Consider the following 17,379-nt stretch of genomic DNA (forward strand, 5'->3'; position numbering starts at 1 on the left):
GAAGTCCAGAGCAGGTCTCAGTCACAGGTTTGTGTCCACTGCTGCTTTCTGATACAAACTGTCATATGAAGCTGCTGCGTCCTCTCTCCTCACTTCGTCTTCACACACTTGCTTCTAAAAGATGAGCTCATCCTCTTTCCAACAATAGATCTGAACTGGGTGATGTCATCTCCAGCCAATCCGCGCCTTGCCGGATTTCCATACGCGCAGACGCATCTCCGCTGTATCAGCGCGCCCCTCAGCAGCAGAGATGGAGTACAGGCAGGTCGTCAGTCCAGCCAAGTGGAAAACAAGCACAATGTAGTTCACCAACTGGCTGCCTCATCAGTACCACTCAGTGCTGGACTGGCCATCGGGCATACCGGGCATTTGTCCGGTGGGCCGATGATAATTTTGGGCCGGGCCTTTTTTATTTTTTATTTATTTATTTATTTATTTTTTTTAGTCATGTCATGATACCTATTGGTACACAAAACTAGTAGATCGGCCCATTAGTCATGATTGATTCTGGGCTGGACCAATTATAGCCGAGGGCCGATGCCCCCTCCCACTTGGGCCTCGGCTGCCAGTCAATCATACAGAGATTGACAAAATTGAGAAGAAACTCAAAGGAGATGCGGAAAAAATAAGAGAGAAAAAGAGACAAGCCCTTTAGGAAGATGCTGCCAAATGTGTTAAAATAACACAGATGTTTGCTGGCTATGGCGGAGCTTCTTCAGCGGTAGCATCAGTGACCGCACCCGCACTGGCATCCAAAGCAGCCGCAGCAGGTAATGATGGCGGAGGTGGCCGTCAGCAGGTGGATGAGGCGAAGGGGAGGAAGGAGGAGGAGACCCGCGGCCGCCGCATTATATGACGACGTCACAGTCGGTGCGACTGGAGAGGAATTTGAACTTCAGGTAAGAAGTGATGAACAGCCGTCTACCTGGGTCAGATATGAATCAAGTTTGGTTGATAGTTTATTTTCGTTGTGCTTGCTAACTCTTAACACAGCATAGTTATGAGTAAGCCATTTAACAATTTAGCTGGCTGTTGAGCAGCATGACGGGGTTTCTCTACTGCTGGGCTGTTTCTATGATGTTATACTAGTGATGGTGATCTTAGTGCTTCAGTAACTTTATTTTATTCATTCATTTAGTTAAGTATAGTCTTTTTTAGTTAGGTAGTAAAATATTTCAGTGTCTATTAACTGATGTAAGTGCACTATGCAGTAATTCTTTACTCTGAAACAGCTAAAGCTCAACAGAGCAAAAATGTTCATGTAAAACCAAATGATTAGGCTAGTATTCACCATAAACCCACTTGCAAATATAATTTAGATTGAATCAAATTAGGATTTGCCAGGAGATGTGATGCTGCTCATTAACATAAAAGTGGCTTGGAGTTAAAAGTAACTACTTAAATGTATTTGTCTTTTATACATAAATATCCTCTTTATTCTAGATATGTTGTGTTTTTATCTTATTGTTTTTTTTACTGACATGTAACAGCAAACTCTTGTGGACAATAATTACCTGTATTTTGTTTTTATTGTGGGCATGTTTCCATCCCTTCACTTTTTAAAGGTTGCCATGTTTGAGGAAGTATTATGTGTTGCTGTGCTGTTTACTGATGTGGTGAGTACATAGTCTATGAAAATATCTGTCATTTATTCATTTTAATATTCATCAATGATCATGTCTCACCTCTGTTCCTCACTGTCCAATTTTCAGGATCCCATCATACGTTCATTGTTCAGGAGGTTCACTAGACCAAGCAGCCTTTTGGGTTCCTCTAAGTAAGTACTGTATAGAATAATGGGACTGGGAGGATGGTGTAGGTTTAAATTTATTAGACAAGTACATATACACCAACAAGACAGTGTACAAGCGGTGTCACAAGAAAGTTTGTTTTCATTCATAGGCTTCATTGTCTTTCCATCAATACCTGGTGGACCGGACTAGGCTCAAAATGCCCGGGCCGATTTTTTGTCCCAGTCCAACCCTGGTACCACTCAACCTCGATGTGCACTTTAGAAAAGACAGCACCTGCCCAGGTCTCCATCAAAAATGCATTCCAGGCGTTTCATAGGCTACAGATCTGGACTGTGCCAACTGCAGTGCCTCTGTACCACTCATCACTGCACACTGTGCACATTTCATCTTTGTTGTATTTTTTATTCCCACCTGTCTGCTCCTCAACACATGCATACACTTACATTGAACACAAAGCCATTTATACATTTTCCTCATCATATCAGAACAACAGAGCAGACTGGCTGAGCTGCAGACTGAGTGTGATGGGAGCCACATACTGACTATGTTATTAATATCAGAGTTGAAGAGATGACTGAGAAATGCAGACCTGGGTGCAACTGTTACCCAGAAGCCCCATGTTCACTGTGTGGTGATTAGTTTGTAATCATAGATGAACTGGATCTGTGTGGGTAAACAGGAATATGCAGCAGGAGTCAACTGACAGGAGAAAGGCCTAAAAGGGATATTTTGGCTTTTTTGAAGTAGGGTTGCATGAGATACTTATCCATACACAGTATAGTAGATGCCAGTTGGCACCCCCCTCCAGTTTGGAGAAGCAGGCTAGAGTCTGACATGGATGCTAAGTAATCTACTGCTGTGGAGGGGTCAGCAAAAAAATGTATTTAAGCCACCTAAAAACAGCCCCATCTAAAATAATTGATATCAGTTCAAGCGTATGCTATATTTATAATATTTTTACTGCTTTACCTTAATGTTGTAGGGAACAATACTGGGCCTCGTTCAAAAATGTAGGGAATCTACTGGGTATTATAAAAAGCGGATACTATTTGTTGGAAATCTATAACAATACTATGTTTTACATGGCAGCACCATTTGATGGGATCTATGCCTCATCAAGGGCCTAACCTCGTAATAGATCTCGAGTTAAAGTATCAAATTGGCTATCAGAAATAATTAATACTTATTAATAATAATTATTAATTATGATAAATAATGTGACTTAATTTACATTAAATCACCTCATGGGGCACCATTCCCAAAAAGGGAAAAATGATAGCCAGTTAATGATATCAGTCTCATAAATTTATTGAACTATCAATTTGGAATTTTGATTAATAATTAAAATAATAGCTATAATCAAAATTACTATATTAATAGTAAAGCCTGAAGGATTTCAGAGGCCTTGACATAGCAGAGGTTGACTATTCATTCACTCTTGTGCAATATTAAACAGATAGCAGATATGATTCCAAAAATATGTTTATTCATTAAGGAAGCAAAGCAAATGAAACACACAAATTCTAACTAACTAACTAACTAAGAGAGAGAAAGAGAGGGAGAGAGAGAGAGAGAGAGAGAGAGACACGCACACACACACACACACAAAGGCAGGTGTGTGAAAGACAGGGCCGCTGCTCGGGGGAGGTGTTGTCTGACCGTGTGGTCAGGACAAAGACAAAGGAAAAGAAGCAGGACTTTGAGTTGCATGTTTGGGTGTAGCTCTGTTGAAGGCAAATTTGTAAAGAGGTCTATGTGAATGTGATATGTGTTGTAAAGGGTCTGGGTTAGTGCAGAGGATGTTCAGTTGCATGCAAGACTCTGAGAACAGCATTAGCAAATTAACCTCATTCAAGCCAACTAACCAGTAACCTAAGTGCAAACACTCACAACAGTAACTTAGTAAACAGCATTAAAATACATTACACAAGTTAAACAGTCTTGCTTAGCCTGTACAGCTGTGATAAAGCTATGCCCAGTTGTTGCGTTACCAATCCTTGAATGGATGGAGGGAAGAGTTGGTTTGAGGCGTGCTGCTTTTGTTAGGCAGCAGAGGAAGGCTGGAAAGAGCTGTGGTTCCAGAAGCAGTCTTTATTGTGTCCTTGTTCCAGAGGTACAGATCCGAGGAAGCTGGTCGCTCGGGGTCCTTGCAGAGTTAGACGCTTGGTTGCTAACTGAACTTGGTTTTCCTTGTTGCTGGAAAGTAAGTTGCAAACCTTGTGTTTGGCACACTAATTTCTCTGGTTCCACATTTTGGCCCTGTTGTGGGCATGCAGGTCATGGTCCAGGAGAAATTGAGCAAAAGTCTGGAGAGGGCAATGGCCTCTGACCTGGTCAGAGCCAAGGTGGAAGAGGTCTGGGCAGGTCGGCAGAGGCTGCAGTAAGTGTTTAAGTGCGTAAGCCAGTTTGAACAGATGAAGTTGTAGTAGTACAAGGATTTGAGAGTGGAAAGAGCATTCTTATAGTGATGTAGGTGTTCAGTGTGATTTGGGTATGTACTGAAAGTCCAGTCTTTTTGCACAACTGCACCAGTTGATGACCAGCATTTTTCAGGGAATGGTCTGGGAATAGGAGACTGTTCAGGTTTTTAGGGGGGCCAGGACAGTGAGGGAAGAGGAGAGACAGTAATTGTAGTGATTCACCAATCAGTAGTGGAGGATGATGGGGGAGGACTGGGGTTGGAGGTGATCAGGGTAGTGAGGTCTGTAGGGTTGATGCTTTTAATGTTTCTGAAGCCTACGGTCTTTAACTTTGGATAATGAGGCATGGATCTCAAATAGCACAACTTCCTGAGCAGAGATGGGGAACTCTGTGACAGAGAGATTACAGGGAATGATACCAGTACAACAGATTAAGTTGAGCGTGTGACCCTTGTTATGTGTTGGGAGGTTGACATATTGTGTTCAGCGAGCTTAAAATAATGTTCTTCTCAGTGGTGGCTTCAACCAGAGCATAGATGGGGAGCTGAAGCCGTTCCCAGCCTCCCTGTTGAAACCGGCCGTCTGATGGAAAGGTATAATGGTGAAAAATATTCTTAATATTGCCTACATTTAAACTGATGTTTATTTTTTAGGTGGCTAAAATATGTTTTGTTGCTGACCACTCCACAGCAGTAAATTGCGTAGCTTCCATGTCAGACAAGAACCTGCTTCTCCAAACTGAGGGTGTGCTGACTGACATCTGCTGTATGTAATACACTGACTATGGATAGGTAACCCATACAACCCCACTTCCAAAAAGTCTGATCAATCCCTTTATTGTAGCTCCTGTGTTATTGTCGCATGGCGGAAGGATAGGTTTTATTTTTTGTGCCTTCATATTTGTGTTGTATTTATTGTGCATGATTTTACTTTAGTGTTGTGTTTTTATCTGCATGTTTTATTGTGTTTGATGGGTTTTACTGCTTGATTTTAGTGTCTTTTATTGTTTGGTTTTAAGTTGAAATGGTTTGAGTTTATATTGTATTATTTTACTTCCTGCCGGGGCATTTGTCATTATGTTTATAACCTGCACCTGTGAAGCGCTTTTACCTTCCGATAGTCTGACCAATGGCGCTGGAGAACGGAGTGGTCAGCGACCAATCGGCTATCAAGAGGAGGGACTTAAGGGGAGCAGAGAGGAGCAGCAGGGAGGTGAGAAGCAAAAGGACAGCAGATGAGCCGGCAAGCTGGCAAGAGTCAACAATACCGACATGCCGAGGAGGGAAGAGGACCGCCAGAGAGGACAACTCCTGCACCAACAATTGATGCAGCGCTGTGGATCTGGAGCAACTGATGGTGCGTACCCTCGCCTACCGGATGTGTTTCTGGAGCGCTGTGCCGTGTAGCGGAGCTGCAAGCTCACACATGGAACCTGCGAAATCACGCGATGAAAAGCACCATTCACTCCCAAAACTCCTGCAATTTCACACCAGGTCTGTATGGTTTGTATCCTTATAGAAAGGATGTGTGCTGTAATACAAAAAAAAATATGGTTTTTCACTTCAGCTATGAATTACTCCTTGTCTACCTTTCCTCGGACCATCGCATTGACTGACAACTTGTGCAATAGGATGTGACGTGATTTTTAAAAAACTGAGGGTTTACAATCCGTAGTGCATGCATTGTGTTGTATTTTGAAATTTACCGGATGCTGTGTGCATTCCGTTTCCGGTTTGGTGCAATCTGAGCTTCTTGGCTTGACGTGAAGTGGACGCGCAGTCGCTAGACCTGGCGCCTATTGGCTTAAAGTATACTTGCTGCACGAAATGCATACGCGTGCACTTTTCATGCACGTTTGGCTGCCATGCATATTTTGCGGTTGTTTGGCGCGTAGACTGCACACTTTGCTGGGAGGTAGCGTGACGCGTATGCGAGATGCAATATTGACATGAACACTAGAGGCGCTCAGGAAACGGAGGGTGACTGCCAGACGTTCCGCAGATGATACGGGCCTGGTGTGGGTGTTGTGATGCTGTATGTGCGGTTCGACATGACTGTGACAGTAGCTCATCGAAAACATCGACGGACATGTGGAAATATTCCCTGTGCTTTTCCTCATCGATTGCTCGCATAGGTAAAACAAGGGAAACAAACTCCCCATGTGATTGGTTAAGGGGCTGCACATACCATCTCCGATGTCAGCGGAGATGACGCCTTTTCCTCTGCCGAGATCTTAACAGCAATAAAATTATGATCTCCTCTTCATCGAGAGTGTCCATGTTTGTGTTTATCCGGAAATACACTGTCACTGCCTTCTTCGCTTTTCGCGACCTCTGTGTCTGAGTGCTGCAGTCTGCCCTTAGCATAGACCACCAGTATCAGGTGTTTTGCCTGCATCGACGAACGTCCATGCTGCAGCAAGTATACACACAGGTGCAGCACACCGTGTGTACGTGTACGTTTGGCCGTGCAGCAAGTATACTTCTCGCTTATCTCCGACGAAGCGGAGCACTGTGGCATTTCTTGGACGCCCCAGGGATGCTGCGTGGCGCTCGCTGTGGAAATGAAGCTGTTCACTAGAATGGGAGCGTATCAGCTATGCACTGTGCTGCGCGGTGCAGATGGAGTATTTGGAAATTGGAGGAGTGTTACGACACAACAGTGTGGCAGAGGCAGAGCTCTGCCTCGCCGCATGTTCTGGCCAGCGAATCCATTTTCCTACGGAGGAAGCCGGAATAGACAGAAGAGCTGTGTGGCGACGGACATGCTCCTGACTCTTGGCCCTGCACATTTTTTTTAGCTGGACTCGGACTCATTTTAGACACGTGTTGAAATGTGTTTTATGCTTGGCATTTTAGTGATTGTTTTAAGGACTTTTTCTTTTATAGACTTCCTCATTTAAAAAGACCCATTAACATGTTCATGTGCTGTTGAAACATTTTAATAAATCACAATATTGTTTTTAACTGAAAAGCGGCTTTCATCTCTTTGGTTTTAATACAGTGCTCACCACTTGATTTTAAAGGACCTGTACAAAGTTTAACAATAACCTCCAAATTACAAATTACAACCACCTACATTACATTATTATGACCTGATCTCAAAGCCCTGTGCAAAGAGAGGCCCTCTGCGGCTTAAGACTTTCATCATCTCACCTGATATCATGCTTACATGACTGTTATTCCTAAATGGCTTTGTTCATTTCTTTTTGCCCTCAGTCCTCCTGATATCAATTATAACTCAATGACAGCATTAAATCACATACAACAAGTTAGACAGTCTTGCTTAGCTTGTAAAACTGTGATAAAGCTATGCCCAGTTGTTACATTACTGATCCTTGAGTGGATGGGAGAAAGAGTCACTTGGTGGTGTACTGCTTTGTTAGCTGGCAAAAGAAGGCTGGGAAGGTGGTTCCAGCTGCAGTCTTTGTTGTGTCCTTTGTTCCAAAGTTGAAACTCAGTGGAAGCTGGTTACTCAGGGTTTAGCAGAGTTAGACGCTGGGTGCTAACTCACTTGGTTCTCTTTGTTGCTGAAAAGCTAGTTGCAAACCTTGTGCTTGCAAGAGAGTCTATGATCAATTGCCCTCCCTTTAGTGGTTTGGGGCTATGGAGCAAGGGTCTGGGCTGCTCCGCAGTTCCTGAGTAAGAGCGGGATCTGTTGGAAGGGAGCGGACTTTCTACAGATGCCTGTGACATCAGAGTCACATGTCACTGTAAAGGTTCTGTCCTATCAAGTTTTGGGGCTTGAGTCTCACTGAGGTGTGAGGTGAGACCTCCTGTGGAGATGGGTGTCACATAGCTCTCTTTGTTTGAAGACAAAGAGCATGCAGAGAAAGAAGCCTTTAAATGTCCAGTGTAGATTTTACCAAATGACAAAACATCTGTGGTCCTGTGAATCCCAACACTTTCTATCAGACAGGCCGTTCCTACGAGGAACCCATTAACAGCTTCAGTTCCACATCTAAGCTCTCATCAAAACCAACAGCCTTCACTGACAAAAATGGTTAATTTTAGCTCACTAGACACAGGAGCTGCTGGTCTATTGCTGCTTCAATCAGTTAGTTAATTAGTGTTATTGTGTGACTTTGGGTGAATCTGAACTAGAGCTTATAAACACCAAAGTCACACAATAACACAAACTAACTGCTGGGGGCAGTGGTAGACCAGCAGCTCCTGTGTTCCCAGCTATGTTAAACCACTGTTTTTCTCAGTAAAGTCTGGCTTTGAAGAGAGCAATATAATTTATTCTTTTTCCATAAAGACTTTTTTGCCTTTCATGGATAGGATGGTATTGGCATGACCAGAGGGCATGGCATGCAGCAAGGGGCTATGGTTAATGTGATTGGGAATTGAATTCCTTCTGCATGTACATAGTCAATCGGATCCATACTGGCCTAGGTGCTCTGCACATGCTTCACAGTTTCCACCCTGGACTTTGACCTGGAAGTCAAATAGTATTAAATGCGTAACAGAAGAAGAAGCTGGTAAGAACATGGAGAAGTCCACACCCCCCCGTACATTTTGGACAAACAAGAAGACACAGTTCATGCTGTGTCAGCTGAGTTAAATATTTCAAAATACACAGATGGCATGCAGCTAGCTAACCGTAGCTAATTTGTTTGTTGATTGTTTGGTCTGTGACGTAATAGGTTAACTGGGAAAAGTCCAATACTAACAAGCTGAAAGGAGGCTCACCACCTATCATAGTGGAGTTGGACATACTTTGGTCAATAAATTGATTCCCCTCCCATGCTTGTATACTGGGACAAGGACAGTAGTCCAATAAAATGACCTGGTCGAGCTGTAACTGTACTTAACTGTGCATGTAAACATGGTAACTGTCTGACATTAAGGTGAAGCGGTGAGAACTTCTCAATACAGTGTACACTTAAACTGATATTGATTTCATAAGGTTGTACTTTTTTTAGGTTGCTAAAATACATTTTGTTGCTGACCCCTCCACATAACAGCAACACATTGCTTAGCTTCTATGTCCAACTCCAACCAGTGGGGGCGTACTGACTGACATCTACTGTAGGTAATATACAGGGGTTAAATACCCCATACAATCCCACTTCTAAAATGTGAACTATCCTTTTAAGTACTAATCGCAAATGAAGTTTTAATGTCAGAATGACAATTTACATCAAGAGTTTGCATGTTCTCCCTGTGTCAGCGTGGGTTCTCTCCGGGCACTCCGGCTTCCTCCCACAGTTCAAAGACATGCAGATTGGGGACTAGGCTAATTGATAACTCTAAATTGTCTGTAGGTGTGAATGTGAGCGTGAATGGTTGTTTGTCTCTATGTGTCAGCCCTGCGATAGTCTGGCGACCTGTCCAGGGTGTACCCTGTGTCAGCCCAATGTCAGCTGGGATAGGCTCCAGCCCCCCCGCGACCCTCAAGAGGATGAAGCGGTTAGAAGATGAATGAATGAATGAATGAATTTACATCAACCAGTCTGTGATAACTGCCATTAGATTTGCTCTGAGCAGCAGCATACAGACTGATCTGAAGGAACATTATCAAACACATTTGCCAGGGGGCCATAAGATGGCATCACACCTTGCTCACTTCTTTTTAATCATAAATGTAATTCAGGGTTGCTTACCTTCTTTAGCATTAAGTTCAAGATCTTTTCACAGACTTTCCAGGCCCAGTTCAAGGACCCAACATGGCATAGTTTAAGACAGATAAAGGTTAATTACTGTTATATCACTGAGAATTTTTTAATGAGCAGTAGCAGCTTTACAGAAGCTCACAGACAACAGATCAACAGAGAGAGAGGCCTGAGCGTGTGTACATTTCTCAGCTGTGTTGTTACAGTTATGGTATACACAATATCGGAACCTCAGTTTCTATTGTTGTAAAAAGAACATAAATCCAAGCACCTTCAATGACTTGGCTAAGCCTAGTAAGTCTAGAAGCATCTTGATACGTAGAGGGAAGTTAAGTGACAGAAAGTTTGTCATAGATGATGAGGAAATCCCAACAATTAGGGAAAAGTCAGTAAAGAGCTTAGGTAGGTGGTACAATGTAGAGTTGAATGATGAGGAACAGGTAGTGAAATTTAGAAAAGATGTGGTGGAAGGATTGCATAGAATAGATAAATCAGAACTTCCAGGAAAGTTGAAGTTGTTTTGTTTGCAATTTGGGCGATATCCTAGGTTAATGTGGCCACTGTCAATTTATAAAATTCCAATATCTGTTGTGGAGAGAATTGAAAGGTCGGTTAGCTCCTATATTAGGAAGTGGTTGGGAGCTCCTAGGTGCCTAAGTAGTGTTGCATTGTATGGAAAAGGGATACTTCAGCTGCCAGTATCTAGTTTAACAGAGGAATTTAAGAGCTCTTGTTATCTGGGAGTAAGGACGTGGTAGTTAGGAGTGTGGTTCCAAATCCAACCAAGGGGAGGAAGTGGAACCCAAGGTCAGCAGTTCAGGAAGCAGAGACAGCTCTTAGGCATGCAGAGATTGTAGATAATGTTCAGTTTACCAAGCCAAGCCCCGGGCCCAGGCAAACTGGTAAGGAATAAAGCAGGTCTCAAAGATAAAAGAAAGCTGGTCGTGGAACAGATACGTAGACAGGAGGAGATATTAAGGGGTGCAAAGTAGAGCTGGGTTGAAAAAATCGATTTAATTGATTCAAATCGATTTTCCTTTAAATGGCACAATATCGATTCATTAATCAAAAATCGTTCTTTTACTATAATTATTTTCCTCCATGGACGTGTTGTACAGCCGGTAGCAGACTGCAGCAGCCTGCAGCACTATCAACCCAGGTAGTCTCGCGAGAACAACATTTAGCACCTGAGGTCATGGCGAGAGATCTCGCGAGATGGCTGGACACTAAATGAAGACAGAGCAGCAAACAATGGTGGGAGTGCGTCCACTGAAGGCATGGGTCTACGGTGCGAGTATTTTCACTCGCATTTTCCCCTAAAAATATGACGCTAATAATGTATGAATGTCTATTAAATGCACATTAGTTTCACAGAAAAGATTAAGAAATACCACTAAGCATCAGCACACTGCTAACTGTAGCCTCAGTTTGTACCTCATACAGATCTGCTGGTAAAGTTAACGTAGCGTTAGCAAGCGTGATAAAAGACGGCAGAGAGGCGACGTTGTACAAATAAACCAAAGATTTATTATTTTTCTGTAGCAGTAAACACATGGGCCGATAACAAATGTGTTAACTAACTATACTAAAGCTTTACAAGCTATTCAGGGCTGCCGACGATAACGTTTACATGACAAACAGCAAGGCTAACGTACTGATGCTCCTCAGACACTCAGACACACACACACACACACACACACACATACCGGACAGCCTCTCAGTCCTTACCCGCTAACGCTAGCTCATGTACAACACAGGTACCACACAGAAGCTTCTACAGAGGGTCATAATGTGCTTCTAGTGACTGTCAAATTGCCAGCGAACGTTGTTTACACAGACTCAGAGAGCAGCGTGCCTGCTCTCATGGGACAAAGATCCTCTGAGAAGAAAGACGGTTCACTCTGCTCTGCCGCCAGGAACAAACTGGGAGGCAAAGATCCTCTCTGAGGAAGAGGGTTCACTTTGCTGCAGGGTTCACCTATATTGTTTCTCTTCTGATACAGTCAGTGTGTGCATCACAACCACTATTTAAAAAAAAAAAAAAAACTTTCAAGGCATTTGTTTTTCCTTAAATTTCTTTCTTTCAAGGATTTCTGGGACCCATAGTAACCCTGTAAATTTATTTTTACTGATTTAGAGCACTTACTGCTGTTTTCTGTACAGTAGGTAACATTTTTCTAAAAGGATTTGTACGGAAGCGCATTGTACGGAAGCGCATTGCATTCACTGGATAAAAAAAAATTACCTTATCACGTAATTACGAGATCCTGATCTCGTAATTATGAGAAAAGATCTCATAATTACGAGGTCCCTATCGCTTAATTATGAGAAAAGATCTCGTAATTATGAGATCAGGATCTCGTAATGATGAGATCAGGAAAGGTGTCACATTAGCCACTGCTTCGCTCAGAACCACATACTGCACATCCACGAAGGGGGTCGGAACTACTGTAACCAGCTGCCACTCGGGTGGTGCCATCTTGACTATATCCCATATATTTATTATAATGTCTATATTGGAAATTACGATGGGGTATTACACTAAGCAAGGACAACAGTGCGCACCATATATATTTCGATGTGTTTAATACTTCAGATTTATATTGTTTGGGGTTAATTGGTGACAGAAAAGAACGAATTTCATTCTGCAGGGAAATTAAGTAGGCTGTGTGTGACTTATGTGCTGATGAAGTTGTGGGTGATCGATGTGCCTGACATCGATTGATTTAGTTTCAGCACCATGGTAGTGGCCAGCTCCTGTTAAGCTATAAACAGAATGAAAGTGGACAAGGTAATTACAGAACTTGAGAAATAGCTTTCAGTTTCAGGGCTCAACAATAACGATTGCCCGATTGCCTGGGGCAAGTAAAACTCAAGGTTGGGCATGTAAACTAACAACTCACTTGCCCGATCGGGCAAGCTGCTAAAAATAGTAAAAGTTAATAACTAATTGATAAAATAAATGTATTTTAAAATGTGCTCCTTCGGCTCTGATGCAGCGGTCTCTCTGGCTGTCACAGGCACACGCTATGTAACAATGTCCTGCCCACAGCCCCCCTTGATATTTTGCGCAACGGACGCTTCATATAATAACAGAACAATATACTATTTATGGTGTTATGTCATCGTGTCATTTCTGTCTCTACATGGTCACACGTTAACAATTCTCCTCTGCTCTCTGTATCGCGCACAGCGGAGTTCCGCCACACACAGGTGAGCACGCTAGAGTGTTGGAGTGTCGGGCTGCATTTTCCTGACCAAACCTGACCCCAAGCCCGGTGCAGGTTTTTCTTTTTATTGATTTTTCAGTGAAAAACTAAAACAAAACACAGATATATAAATATACACACAGAACAGGTACATCAGACAGGATCATCTACAGCAAAACACAATGGCAGTTTTTGTAAAAAAAAAAAAAAAAAAAAAAAGGGGCTGACAGAAATCAGGCTGAAGGATCGGATCTAGGGGCACCCACAGTTCTCCATTAAAGTCCACAGTAACACAAAATACCTTCCTCCGTACAGTCCACAAGGTCACCGGTAAAAAAAAACATAGTAAATAGAAATGAAATAAATATGTATTTATACGGAGAGAGAAAAGCTCACAATCCAGAGCAAAATTTCAGTGTCCCAGTGCAGCAAAATAAAGTAAAAAAATACAGATTTCCACACAGAGTATTCATTCAGTGGTAAGATCACCTCTTATCTATGTAGTCCCTGCACTTCTTCCAATATTGGTCACCTTTTTCAGTATTGTGTCTCAGGGAAAATGTTAACCTTTCCATGTTGTGAATTTCTTAACTATTCCTATCCAGTCTGAAATTGTCGGGCAGTCCTTGCTCAGCCAATTCCTGGTTATTGCCTTTTTGCTACTTGCCAATAATAGCTGTAGTAGGTATCTGTCTTGTTTATTTATTTCAATTGGTATGTTTCCTAAGTATATAACACTGAAACTGAGATCAGGCTGCAAAATGATTATTGATTTGATTGCTGCTATAACGTCTTCCCAATAAGATGAAATAATGGGACATTCCCAGAATATGTGAAAGTGGCCAGCTGACATATTACCACACCCTCTCCAACATCGTCCTTGATCTGGGTTATTGGTCTGTAAACTTTTGATTCTGGGAGTTATAAAGAATCTTACAGTGCATTTCCAGGTGAATTCCCTCCACGGATCTGAGCTAGAGGTGGTGGACAATGTCCTACAAATGTTTAGCCAGTCATCTTCAGTTAACTGTATGTTAGCTTCTTTTTCCCATCTTGATTTAATATACATTGTGGAGAGACCTCTGGCCTTCTGTTGAGCTGAATAAATCCTTGTGATCAGTTTTCTGCTCAAATTTCCTTTATAAGCATTGACAAATATCTCTATCAGGTTCATTCCTTCTTCTCCAATAGTTTTGATGTTTTAATTAAAATAATCTCTGAACTGAAAATATCTGAAGAGATCCTGTTTCTCCATATTGTGCTTTTTCCTGAGATACTCAAAGGAATCTAAACCAGTATTAGTAGAGATGTTGCAATATGAAGTAATACCCAGGTTTGTCCAACGTGTAAACCTGCTGTCCAGTTCAGCTGGCATGAATTCCGTATCAAATGCTACCCAGCGTAATAGTCGTGCATTTCTTTCAAACTTAGAGTCTTTGAGGATTTTGTACCATATGTTTAAAGGGGTTACGATCCAATTACTTAATTTATCTACCGGTAAGTACTTTTTCAAGAGGGTTTTGTCTCCCAACACAGATGGGAGAGGTTCACATATAAAATTTTGTTCTAAATCCTTCCATTTTGCGTCACACTCCGGATCACACCAATGACCAGGAAGCGCAGCTGTGCCACTCTGTAATAATCTTCCAAGCAGGGTAGGGCCCTTCCGCCTATATCTTTGGGCAACTGTAGTGTCTGAAATCTAATCCGTGGTCTTTGTTTTGCCCAGATAAAAGTAGATATCATCCTATTCCATTCATTAAATTGCTTTGGTGGTATCTCAATTGGTAACGACTGGAAGAGATACAGGAGACGGGGTAGCACGTTCATCTTAATTATGTCTATCCGGTTGTACATATTTGTCGGTAATAAGGACCAGCAGCTTAAGTCTGCCTTGATGTCAGCTGTTATAGAAGTATGATTGTGGTCATAAATGGTAGTTAAATATTTTGATATTTTTACTCCAAGGTATTTAATTATACTATCTGTCAGTTTAAATTTATATGTTCTATACATGTTTTCATGTGGTTTCAGATTAAAGGTTAAAGTTTGGGTTTTATGTAGATTAAGTTTATAACCAGAGTATGAGCCAAATTCTTCAAGTAGATGCAGTAATTTAGGGAGACTTACTTTGGGGTTGCTAAGGGTCATAAGAATATCATCCGCATATGAGCCCGGTGCAGTTTGTCAGCTGACAAAGTTATTGAAATGGACAGTGTGTAAATAACCATCAACAGACTGCTGTTACACACAGACAAACACAGCGCTCATGCTGCGCTTGTGTTGCGTTCAGGCGTTGTCACGTAAATAACAACTTCCAGCCCTTAAATAGGTCATAAAACAGCAGCATGTCAAGTGACTTTTTACTTTTATTATATTCAATACAATTGTATGTTCCTAAATCTTGAGACACCTCATATGTAAGCTAGATAGACATTTCACCTGCTCATACTGTGCACACATGTACTGTATGTACTTATTCCTAAAGAGCCCTTCTGGTGCCAGTAGATACATAGAAACATCCCAGCAGGCTGTGCTTTCCAAGCATACAAAAAAGTTTCACGCATGTGAAAATTATTTTTCATGCGTGTGCTTCACCTCTGCTGCTACAACTCCATCCTAGGGGAAACACTGTTGTGTGCGTTTTGTGCAACAGGTGGATGTGGTAGTCTACTGGCTGAGTAGAGAGAGAGCTAAGTAGCGTTGAAGTAGAGTAGAACAGGGCAGAGAGATGGAAGCAAAATATATTAAACCCGGCGTTAATACAGCAGAACTGGAGAGAGGGGTGAAAAATAAATAGAGGTGGGCATGGGCACAAAATTATAGACGGAGAATGATTGACAAATTTTTCACTTTAAGCCCTGACACTGTCATATTTGTGTAGGAATTAAGCTACATTACATGACGTATGTTGTTTTAATTAATAAATACAGTGTGAATAAAGATTAGGCTACATAACATAAAAATAACTGCAGTATTTGTTTATTGATAGCTGCTTAAATTAAATAGTTTTTATAGGGCAAGTAAAAACTGATTTCGGGCAAGTAGATCTCTGACCAGCTTGCCCGACCGGGCAAGTCAAAAAAAAAACCTTAGCGTTGAACCCTGAAATTGAATCAGAGATTAAATGCATTTTCAATAGAGGCAACTTTTTAAATTAGGCTATTGCTTTCTTTTCACTGTCTGCATCCATTTAAGATTTTACTTGAGATTGCTCTTTAAGAAACTCTTAACAGGAGCAGGCCACTACCGCAGTGCTGAAACTAAATCAATCAATGTCAGGCACATCGATCACTCACCACCATCAGCGCATAGGCTGGTCACACACAGCCTACTTATTTTTCGTCTTATTATTATTTTTCTTCCGCCAGATTTCCGTGCGTAACTTGTGCCGCAGCTCTGAGCGCACACAGGGTCTTCATAAAACATAGATTTAAGATTCAATATTCACAGTAAGAACACACATTTCCCTGCAGAATGAAATTCGTTCTTTTCTGTCACCAATTAACGCCAAACAATATAAATCTGAAGTATAAAATAGATCAAAATATATACGGAGCGCACTGTTTTAATATCTCCTTGCTCAGTGTAATATTAATGTGCCTGCCGCGGCTAGATCTGTGAACGTTTGGTCGCTAAGAAGACTGTTAAGAGTGGGTCAGCTCGATCTTACAACTCCTTCTTAGTGAAAGATCTTCTTAAGCTCAGAGCGATCTGGGAAACGCGGCCATTATCATGTCAACATACAGGGAAAATGTGTCCAGAATTTATGACATTTACCAGGAGAGCTAGAGCCATTTGACTAAAGCTGACGTTATTACTGCTGTAGCATGATGTTATTAGGCTAAATACTACATTTCTAACAGTGTCTGAGCTGATTTATTGACACAGTATGCTTGTAGGCTGCTGTAATGTTAGGTTTACAGAGGAAATAACGGGATGTGACTTAATCGTGTGAAAATATCGTTAGTGAAACAGAAACAAGCGTTAGTTAGGGGACAAGAGTCAAGAGTAACAAAGACTCAGGTAGGCTATGTTAAAAGTTACTTACAACCGGTGTATTTACTGTAGGTTATGTGTCCGGGGTCCTTCACCTGTGGAAGAAGTAACGTGACCACTAACTTGTCCCCAAACGAACACATGTTTCTGTTAGGCCTATGTGTTTCACTAACGTTCTTTATGTATTATGAAGAATGTCAGACTGGCCAATCAGTGGCAGAGCTGGGCCCGGAGTCACAAGCAGCGCATTTCGACTGACACAGAACCAAATCGTCAGAACACCGGCACGGTGCCGGTTCCCCAACCTAATTAAGTAGGCTACTTACAATGGCATGAAAGACAGTCTGACATTCTGTTTGTCGTTGGTTATTTCCTTAAAA

At 41.9% G+C, this 17,379-nt stretch overlaps 1 protein-coding gene across 11 annotated transcripts in view; it reads left to right on the forward strand.

Annotated features, from left to right (window-relative positions):
- The window catches only part of LOC125878876 (uncharacterized), a 189,120-nt gene that overhangs the window by 123,169 nt on the left and 48,572 nt on the right, over positions 1-17,379 (forward strand). The window contains exons 1-4 of one of the 11 annotated variants that reach the window (XR_007447802.1): positions 3-899; positions 1,566-1,616; positions 1,713-1,777; positions 5,295-5,530. The exons of 1 other annotated variant lie outside the window; for it this stretch is intronic. Coding sequence is in view for 3 of the 10 variants with exons in the window: in XM_049560341.1 (XP_049416298.1) it covers positions 774-899; positions 1,566-1,616; positions 1,713-1,777; positions 1,903-2,296 (636 nt within the window). In the remaining 7 variants the exon portion in view is untranslated. Of the gene's footprint in view, positions 1-2; positions 900-1,031; positions 1,617-1,712; positions 2,604-4,687; positions 7,078-17,379 lie in introns of those variants that run through there. 9 more of the 11 variants (XM_049560342.1, XM_049560341.1, XM_049560343.1 and 6 more) reach the window with 9 other exon arrangements.

The sequence above is a fragment of the Epinephelus fuscoguttatus genome, linkage group LG19 (assembly GCF_011397635.1).
Source record: "Epinephelus fuscoguttatus linkage group LG19, E.fuscoguttatus.final_Chr_v1".
NCBI lineage: Eukaryota > Metazoa > Chordata > Actinopteri > Perciformes > Serranidae > Epinephelus > Epinephelus fuscoguttatus.